Source organism: Oreochromis niloticus, linkage group LG3 (genome assembly GCF_001858045.2).
Source record: "Oreochromis niloticus isolate F11D_XX linkage group LG3, O_niloticus_UMD_NMBU, whole genome shotgun sequence".
NCBI lineage: Eukaryota > Metazoa > Chordata > Actinopteri > Cichliformes > Cichlidae > Oreochromis > Oreochromis niloticus.
In genome coordinates this window covers 6,595,709-6,606,265 of record NC_031967.2, presented here as the reverse complement: position 1 = coordinate 6,606,265, position 10,557 = coordinate 6,595,709, and the positions used below count along the sequence as shown (strand labels likewise).

Below are 10,557 nucleotides of genomic sequence, written 5' to 3'. Positions count from 1 at the left end.
AATGTCACAAATCTCAAACATCTCAAAGCTTGCCATCTCTCTCTTTCTCTCACTCAATCTCTCTCACTGCCGTCACTCCCTCAATTTCTCGCTCTTCCTAAACAACCAAATGTCACATGTTGTTATATAATGTTTTGATTGGGAAAGGGGTGTTTTGGTTCTTTTGGGGGGTGGGTGCTCACAAGCAGAGATTGACAGACAGACAGTAAACATCACTATACTGTACAGGAAAAATATTACATATATTTTTGGCTTGTACCCAAATGCAGACTGAATGCACATGGTTAGACTACTCAAGACTTTATTTACACAGAGAGAACGTGGCTAGAGCTAAGAATGTCAGCAGAAAGTAGGAAAAACGTTTGTCACTGAGTGACTGTTCTTGGGTCTGTCCAACTGTGAAACAGGTGTTCGGCCTCCTCCCACCAGTGATGCCATTCTACCAAGGCTAGTTCTATTACCAGGAGCTCTCTACCCCCCACGTCGTAATTCTGCTCCTTGGGCTGGTGACGGAAGAAGAAGGCGTATGGCTGGACTTTACCTTGTGAAGTCCAGCCATTGACTTCACAAGGTAAAGACCTTTGAGACAATCTGAATATCTGATGAATTACTTACTGGTGTCTGGGTGGATCACAGTTGGAGTGGTTCTAAAAAGCTGCTTTAATGGTTTGAAGGCTGTGTGGGCCTCAGAAGACCAAGTGAACGGTACCTTAGCGGAGGTGAGACTGGTAACTGGAGGGGCTACTTGACTCTAGTTCTTAATGAACAACCTATAGACATTTGCAAACCCTAGGAAACATTGGAGTTGTTTCCGAGACTCAATGACCGGCCAATCCTCCACCGCTTTGACCTTCACCAGATCTGTCTTCATCTACAGAGGTTGCAGAGAAAGAGGGAAGAAATTTGCATGTGGTGTGTCTGGATCTCACCAAGACCTCACAACTCTTACCACAACCAAGATGTGTACTCAGAGCCTTCTCGGAAAGCTCCAAGATAACATCGAGATGGCTGAAATGTTGACTGAAAAATACTTTCACATTGGTGAAGATTTGATTCCTATGTGAGAACCTCGTGAAGAGCTTAGTGTTTTACTACGATGCACCCCTCAAGCACACTGACCAGGTAGAACAGGGTAGGAAGGATGCCATCGATGACCTGGTCTCTACTGACAAAACTAGTCTCCCTGGCAAACCAGACCTCTGGTGCTTCAAGACCTTTGCCTCTTTCCATGTCTCATGTGGCCACTAACCTCATATGAGGTTCTGGTCTCCAAGTTGGAGAAGCTGGAGCGGCTGCTTAGCTATGATATATTTCCATCTCCAAAAATCTTAGCCAGTGGTATGGAGGAGATCCACATGCTTGCTTTACTCGTCACCATCAACACTGAAGCAGACATTGGTTAGCCAAGTGGTACACAGGACTGGAAGCTGCTGGAGGACCTGGGCCAAAAACTGTACTTCCCACCTGAGATATTCTACACTAACCTGAGACTTGACATTGTGCTATTGTAACCCACATAAAATGAGGGTAGCACTTTCAGGACTGATAAATATGAGGAGAGATGTTCGCTGCTATGTGTGGAGGTAGTCGCGTGCTGGCAGGAGAAAAGAGAGACTGAAGCTTTTGAGCTGGAAAAAGTATTAGATATAAGTTGCAACCAACTGTGCTGCACATAAGTTCGCTGGTTATCAGCTACCTTTCATGTTAAAAGTAGCCACAGTGAGTAAACAGGCGAATGGTGCAGTTTTCTGGCGACTTTAGAAAGTACTGCGTGGAGCTAAACTGTTAGCCTTCATTAGCTCTAGTTGTTATCAACTGCCTGAAAGTTCATCTCAATCTGCTTCCAGAAGTAAGGTAACACTTGAAGCGCAACTTATGTTTATTTTCTTTCACGGGGGGCAATTGTGGCTCAAGAGTTGAGAGTTCGTCTTGTAATCTGAAGGTTGCCGGTTCGAGTCCCGGCTCCGACAGTCTCGGTCGTTGTGTCCTTGGGTAAGACACTTCACCCGTTGCCTACTGGTGGTGGTCAGATGGCCCGGTGGCGCCAGTGTCCGGCAGCCTCGCTTCTGTCAGTGCGCCCCAGAGTGGCTGTGGCTACAATGTAGCTTGCCATCACCAGTGTGTGTGAATGGGTGGATGACTGGTTGTGTAAAGCGCTTTGGGGTCCTTAGGGACTAGTAAAGCGCTATACAAATACAGGCCATTTATCATTTACGTCGTATTACTGTTATTAAAGAGAAAAACAACATGTCCTGTCACGTTATTTAGAGCCCCGCATTTTCCGACCGAGAGACACCATACCATTGTCTCCGGCCGTGATGCACTGAGATCGGTGAGCGCATGTTGTACGTCTCAGTTAGTTCACATCTGTTTCACATTTTATCGTTGAGAAACTGAATTTATCTGAATTGCTTGATTAATAGTTGTCGCATATGCACTGACTTTACTTGGTTTAATGCATAGTTTGTGTAAGAGAGATGTTTTATTTTTGCAAATTTGAGTATTTTAATTGCAAATTGATGTTGAATGTGATTTCAACAAAATCCTAAGTTGTGAATTATAGCTAGAACAGCATAATTAATATTTGAATTGCTCTTCTGACCCTGTCTGTTGACAGGTCAGGGGGTTTTTTTGTATGCTGAATTGTTCCTGAGGTGGATTCCTCCGGTGAAATAGATGGCGAGCCTTCCCACCTGGACTTAGAGAGACTGAGACTTCTTTTCCACTTGATGATCTGCTGAAACTTGCGGTGTGGTACGACTGTATCACTCACACTTTCACACACAGCTGATTATACATGAGACCACTGACTGACATTCTCTCACCCCCATTTTCTTTCACACCCTGGGAATTTTTTGGACTTTACCTCTTGGACATTTTTTATTTGGGACTTTTAATAATAAGCTGTTGTGTAAAACATTCTCCACATGTGAAAAGAGTGTGACATTTTCATTTGAATGTACATTAGATTTGTGTAATCTGTTTTTATAAGAGTTAAGGAGTCAGGTTACTAGGGTGCACCCAAGCATTGAAACCCTAACATTGAAACCCGAGCTTTGAAACCCTACATTGAAAACCAAAAGTAACACTTGGCCAAGTCATTGTTTTAGTAGTTTATGTGTTTTACTTTTCTTTCATTTTTTGTAAGTTTCCTTTCTACCATTGTAAAGTGTCTTTAACCTGTGCTTGTCAACCTTATGGTTTATTTCACTAAAGTCGGCTGGTTCTTTTGAGTTACATTCATGTCTCTGTGTCTCATTTAAACACACCCCTGTGCTCCTGTAGTCGAGCCTATTGGCCCATTTATATATTCTTTTCAACAATTCCCCTTACTGTGTTACACTATGGTAGGCATCACTCCAGTTTGTTTACATCATTGACCTTACTGTACCATGAGATGATGCACTGGAGGAGGCCTATGAGCAAGTTGCAAGGCTTTTCCGGGAGTTGGGAGTGTGAGAGTAGATCCATCAGCAAGTGGTGAAGAATCTCTCCAGAAGTGCTGATAAAGGCAGTCATTGGTTCTTGCTCAAAAGACAGAACTTTAGTTTGGTCTCCATTGTGTAAGGAACATAAACACTTGCCGGACTTCAGCCAGGCCTCAACTGGGTAGATGGTGTTTTGGGGGTGAGCCTGGGACACTGGGATTGACCGCTAAACCTTCCGGAGACGTGGTGGGCTTATCAGCGAAACATCAAGGAACGAGGCCGCCCACTTGATAATCGAAAAAGACTCCACCACTTAGTTGACAGCTCCATAGAGTCTAACTTGCAGGTTTCATGTATACAGTTTAGTGATATAAATAATGTACCTAGTCCTTTAAACAAACAATAAAAAAATGTAATTGAATTTAACTGAACTGAATTAATTCAATGATAACTTTTTATATATTTATTTTTTCCAATATTAGCACTTTGAACAGTATTATTTCCATCCGTAAGTAAATTTTCAGGCAATCATTTCATAAATTTTGATAATTATCTCAAACTTGGCTGTACAATGGTTTAGTTATTGCCTCACAGCAAAAAGGTGCTGAGTTCGATGCCACCACCTGGCGGTTGGCATGTTCTCCCCGTGTTTGCATGGGTTTTCTCCAGGTCCTCAGGCTTCCTCTCACAGTCCAAAGAGAGTTAGTGAGGTTGGTGAATTGGTGAATGTATGTTAGTGTTGTTTATCTGTATGTGTTAGTCCTGTGTGACTGGCAACCTGTTCAGAGTCTACATTGCCTCTCGCCCTATGTTAGCTAGGATAGGCTCCAGCTCCCCTGCGAAACGGAAAAGAATGGATGGATGGATATCTTAAACTTTCAGGTTGGGTTTCTTGAAATTCCTTCTTGCCCAGAAGTTTGAGTGAGTAAATAAAAATTGTGAGATCCCTTAAAGCTGATGAGTGTTAAGCTGAGTGGTCTGACTATTTTCCTCTTAACGATCTGTGATCTGCACAAAACATCAAAATCGGTTAGAAAAACGTGACATGCTTTTAGAGAAAAAACTCTGATCCAGTAAGAGGCTCTACTCTGAATCAAGATGCCTTGTTAGCAACAAAGTTTAGAAAAGAAAGGCCAGACTGGTTTCATTTGACACAAAGCACCAAAAACTAAGTGTGGTTATCACTGCACATGTTTTGAACTGCACATGAACTTTTATAACTTCCATTTTTATCATGAAGTTCTCACATTAAGACTGCATACAGCTACACCTTCTACTGAAACCAGTTTCACCACTAAAAATACTTCTACCATTTCCTTTTGAAATAAAGATAGCTACAACTGAAAATAGTAAGTGTCATACTCAACTTTCTGAGCATACCAAGTACACAATCTGAGTACTCAAGCAGGATGTTGCTCTTCCTAAACAGTCTCTTTGAGTCAGATCAGAGTTTTACTTTTAAATTGTTCCTCATAGTCAATGAGCTGGTAAAGGTTAATCATCACATTTAGAGAGCATTGCTGCAAGTACGTGTCAGACGGGGCAAGGCATGTGATGTGAAAAAAACAAATCTAGAACCAAAACCAAAACCACAAGGATTGGCCAAAAAGCAAAATTTAACAGCTCCTTTATACCCATTGTGTGGATACAGTGGGAATAAAGGAACTTTCTTTTCCATGGTTGGAAATTCTTACCATCATGCTGATGCTGATGGTGGATTTCCACAGGTGCACGCCCACCACACCGACACCAGTGAACGTCCGGGGAACTGACAGTGGGATAGTGGACTCTGATGCTGATGCTCATTAATGGAAGGGTCAGAGCAGACTCTACCTGTTCAGGAAACGTTTGGAGTGCAGCGGGTGCTCCTGAAGACCTCTTTTGACTCTGCGGTGGCATCAGCCATCTTCTGTGGTGTTGTCTGTTGGAACAGCAGCTATTGCACAGTGATCATTGCACAGTCGAATGTAAGATTAATCAAAATTAATCCACAGTAACCCTGTGATGAATCTGATTAAACATTTTAATTGTTTGTTAGCACTAATATATAAATATTATATATCAGTGTATATTTACCTATTAGTATACAGGTTTTTTAAAAATTTGTATTTCACAGTTGAGAACCTGTGCTAAAAGATTGAAGAAAACTATTCAATTTCTCTTTAAATTTAAGCATACATTCTTTGTTTTTATTCTGCATTTACTTCATTATATTGCAGAACTGTCAGTTACAAGCTCAAATATAAAGTTAAAATGTATTTGCAACCAGGCTATTGATCAAGTAATTGTGATTAATAATGATTAATTACAGAAAATTGTGAGATTAATTAGCTAATTTTTAAAAAAATATATATTATACTGTATTATACTCCAGAGAGACTTGTCTTCTGTTCGTCAAACACATTTTATTGCAACTTTGACCCTGTGCTAATTTGCATATGACAAATAAGGGTGAAACTGAACACTTGGGGCTCATGTGGGTTTTTGTTTTTGGTGTTCAAACTCTATTGATTTGGGTAGCCTTGATGTGGACCACCACACTCTGTTTCTCTGTCCCTAAGTGTTTGGTTTTTAGGTTTCACTGTGGTGGACCTGGCTCTCTTTAAAGGGAGATGGTTGGTGGGGGTGGGATGTTGGGGTTGCGATGTTGGAGAGGAAACCATGTTCATTTTGACAAGTTTTTTAAATATTTTTTAGTGGCTAACAATTTATCAGAAGAATAAAGAACAAATGCTTTCTGGAAAAAGGTCTTATGGGCAGATAAGACAAAAACTCAGGTATGTTTGGAGGACTGGTGAGTCTTTCAAACTCTGTACCAGCTGTTAAGCATGTAGGTGGTGGCTGTAAAGTCACTTTACAACAAACTAACAGATTTTTACATCATATTCATTTGAAACGAGTAAACATCTTGTTGTTTCCACTGTTTCAGGCTGGATTTTCTGTCTTAGGTTCTAAGTTTCAGACCACAGTGGAGTGGGTATGATGGGTTGTCCATGATGGAGAACAGTTTTTTCAGTGACCTTCTGTCCTTTGTAGGTGGCATTATTTGATCATGTATTCTTGTTTTTAGTTACATGTTTTTTTCATTTGTAAATCAAACAGAAGTTAAAATCCAACTCCATCACATAACAGCATGTCTTTTGTTGTGTAAGTGTTGACTTATCTTAAATCAAGGACTCTTTGACTGTGACTATCTGTCATGTTTCCCAGTCTGTGACCCAGTGTTTCTATGTTTCTCAGTTCTCATTTGGTATTTTGTTTAGTTTGCTTGTTCTTCCTACTTTAATCATTAGTTTTTCTAGTTCTTAGTGTCTTGTTCATTTAATCTGTTCCCTTTTGTGCTCTGGTTGTTTTGGTGTCGTCTGTGTTCTCCCCAGCCTGTCATGTCTATCACCCATGCCTGTTTCTTCCCCAAGTGTCAAATCTGTATGTGTTTCCCAATTCATAGGCCACATCCTTTGGAGGACGCATTTAAAGGCCGATTACGTCACAGCCAGGTGACGAAGGTTGTCAAAATTTGTAAACTTCTCCAAATGTGGCTGATAAATGTGTCCTTCGTTTCCCCAGATTTGAAGGATGGGTCGGGTGTATCATTCGTGGTCCAAACTATCCCAGAATTCATAGCACGGCCCAGCCAGTTCAAGTTTTCAACATTGGCCGCAGCAACATAGTTGTAATATTATTCTTTCTGGGTCACAAAATAAACTTTTAAGATATTTTAAGAATGTAGCTGTGTAAACTGTGTAAACTGTGTAAACTGTGTAAACGCTTGATTTTATTAAACTCCACTGAGACAGCTTCAGAAACCTGAAGGCTGGACCATCACATTTCACAGCCTCACACTTCCGATCTTCTCGGTCTTTGAAGGTTTCGGCCCGTGTAGACACTGAAAGCCGCGACCTACAAAAGATGAGTTCTATGAATTACGACATAGCTTGTGTGTCTTGGTCTGCGTCTCCGTGTGTTTCCTGTTTTATTTTGACAGGCTCTCATCCTATGTTCAGTTTTGCTTCCTATTATCCTGTTGGCTTGATTATGTCCAGCTGTGTTCCCTGTTTTCCGCTGCTTATTGTCGTGTGGTTTATGTTGCTGTGTGTTTCCTTGTTCCCCTTTCCATCGCTACTCCTTGTTCCTTGCTTGTGGTTTCTAGGTTTTTGTTTCCAGTTCCAGAGTTTTGTGTTTAGCTATGGTTTATAACTTTACAGCAATAAAACTCCCTCTATTTTTCAACCCATTGTGTTCTGAGTCCTGCTAATCAGCCAACCCTGACACTATCAGTATTGTAACAACTGCCAGCATAAACTGAAACATCCTTCTTCTTCTTCTTTAAAATAAAGACAAAAAATAACCTTGAAATAACACTTTAAGACTAAACACGTGTATCATGACTCTATGACCTAAACGCATTTAGCTTTGAAAGCAACACAAAACTCCCACCTCTATCACATTTATCACACTGAGAGCACCCTTCCTGGTGAACACACCATCTGCGGACATTGCAGGGCAGCAGTCATGTGAACGATGATGAACGTGATAACAGCTTTAGCTCTTTCTTGTTTCTGTAAGTTTGCTCTATTACTCTTTGACATCATTAGCTAATATATTACGGCATTTTTAACCTGTAATAATTTAAACACATTTGCTTATTAGTAACTTTACACTAACTAGTTTAGCACCATGTTGTTTTGAAGCAATTAAACATCTCGTTGTTTCCACTGTTTCAGGCTGGATTGCTGTCTCAGGTTCTGAGTTTCAGACCTCAGAGGTGCAGGCAGGTGAAAATGTCACTCTGCAGTGCACCAAGATTTACACATATGAAGTTCAGACTTTCTGGTTCAGACTGGTCAACGGAACCACATTCAACTCTATCGCTTTTATGCAAGCGTCTAGTTCAAATGTTAACTACAATGATGGATTTAAAAATGGAAAAGTTGAAATGACAAAAACAACCTCTGATGTCTTCCTCAAAATCAAACAAGTGGATGTGTCTGACTCTGGGCTGTATTTCTGTGGATTTCTCTCAGAAGGACGTCTAAATTTAAGCGTCATGCAATTAAAGGTTGGAGGTAAGATTGTTGTAAAGTCTTTGCCTCCTCATTCTTCAGTTATTGCTTTCTGTTTATATTACATGTACAGTGAAATTATTGTCAACACTCTGTATACAAAGACTATGGTGGTTATATATTAAGATTATTATAGAAATGAGGACTAATAAAATCAAGGCTTTATTTTTTAATAGCCATCGATGAGCCTCAGGATGACATGGACTGCATCTCTAAACGTAAGTTAACATTTCTTTTATTGTGCAGATGATTAAAAACATCTGAATGAAATATATAAATATAACTTTCGGCCGTGTCGCTTTTTACCTTTGTTTTTGTATTAGAGGCTCACGAAGTAGCAAAGCTGACGAGTGTCACCCTGGGTGTTCTGTCTGTTTTCCTCTTAATGGTCATCACTGGTCTGGCTGTTCAACGCAGGAAAACAGGTACTGTTTACTTCTACTCTATGTTTCTCATATTTGGCGAAATATCAACCATATGAAAAAATACAAATGTTGCCACAAAAAAAAATAAGAGCAAATTTTAATGCAAAATAAATTTCAGTGTCACTGTATTGTTCACTTAACTGATGATCATGTCTTTGAATTATCAGCTAAAGAACATGAAAATACGAATCCAGAACAATTTGAGGTGGGAGCCTTTTTATACAGTATGCTGTAATGTTTAAATATTTTGATGCTTGCACCTTTAAGCCAGTTCAGTTATTTTATATCTGTACTTTTAATTACAGAATCTGGACCCTGGCACCCTGAAGGATCCAGCACTGCAATCAGCAGTAAAAAGACGCGGGAGGCCTGCAGCACAAAAGCAACCAGAAACTCATGTTATTTATACTACCAACAGATAGACTCATTTTCCTGTTTGACTGGTGCTAGTGCTGCTTCCTGTTTTTATTTCTATTTCCTCTATACTTTCGGCTGCATCTGCATCCCATCAGCCCCTATTTGTTTTGTTTGCTACATAGACTGCCTTCCACTGTATGCAGGAAGCTGCTGTACACTGTCCTTCAACAGATATGATCGGACACTTTTTTTCAGTATGTGATTCTAGATTTTTCGTTGTGTTTACCTCAACCTCGAACCAGCAGGAGACAGAGAGCCTGCAGCTGAGAGAGAAGTAAAATTCATGTTGTATAAGCTGCCAGCAGATAGTAACGTGATAGTAAAGTTTTAAAAGAAGCTGTGAAACCTCATCTACTTGTTTTGATTACATAATGTCCAAGATTGCAGACTGTTAGAAGAATAATTACAATTATTTAATGAAAGTGTTTAAAACTGCAGACATGCACCCTTTGAAGACAAATCTTGCAGGAATCATTGAAGCTATGGTATAAGGTATCTTTCTCTGAAATTAATTCCATCAAGTTTTATATAAAACACAAAAGTGATTATAGTCTGAATACACTGACATTTGTAATTGTTTCACTGTTTCTAGTATCTTGTATGAGAAAAGGGGAAGTTTTCTTTCCTGACATTTGAACAAACAGAAAGTTTGTAGCAACACTGTGTATCAAAGGCCTTTAGCGTTGCAATAAAACCACAAACAAAAATAGCTGAACTGCTTTAACACAAAAGTTTCACATCTCTCTTTCAGCTGTTTAGGTCAACTGCTTTAATGCATTTGAAAAGGGTGACATGCTTTTAGAGAAAAAACATACTGGTCCAGTAAGAGGCTCTATTCTGAATCCAAATGCCTTGTTAGCGACAGAGTTTAGAGAAGAAAGGCAAGGCTGGTTTCATTTGACAGAAAGCAGCAAAACTAAGTTGTGCCTCTTTGAGTCCTTTAAATTGTTCGATCCCAGGCTGCTCCAGTCTCCATGCCAAATATCCTTGGGCAAGATACTAACCCCATGTTGCTCTCATCCATCAGAGTATGAATGTTAGATAATTAGCACTTAGCTAATGTGTGATTGGGTGAATGAATTAGTTGTATAAGCACTTTGAGTGCTCAGACAGAGTAGAAAAGCGCTATATAAGAACGAGTCCATTTACCAACACACTGTATACTGCAATAGCTACGCTCTTCTTCTTATTCAGCTATTTATCAATAAGTGTATATAAGTCATA

At 39.9% G+C, this 10,557-nt stretch overlaps 1 protein-coding gene across 2 annotated transcripts; it reads left to right on the top strand.

Annotated features, from left to right (window-relative positions):
* The first annotated feature begins 7,797 nt into the window (after positions 1 to 7,797).
* LOC112846564 (uncharacterized) lies at positions 7,798 to 10,357 on the top strand. 2 transcript variants are annotated; one of them, XM_025906174.1, is made up of 6 exons: positions 7,798 to 7,989; positions 8,153 to 8,494; positions 8,668 to 8,709; positions 8,815 to 8,916; positions 9,084 to 9,121; positions 9,222 to 10,357. In XM_025906174.1, the coding sequence occupies exons 1-6, from the start codon at positions 7,950 to 7,952 to the stop codon at positions 9,336 to 9,338; spliced, it is 681 nt and encodes a 226-aa protein (XP_025761959.1). In that variant the 5' UTR covers positions 7,798 to 7,949; the 3' UTR covers positions 9,339 to 10,357. The 2 variants fall into 2 exon arrangements, with proteins under 2 accessions (XP_025761959.1, XP_025761958.1); XM_025906173.1 differs by having other exon boundaries at positions 8,147 to 8,494.
* The last annotated feature ends 200 nt before the right edge of the window (positions 10,358 to 10,557 follow it).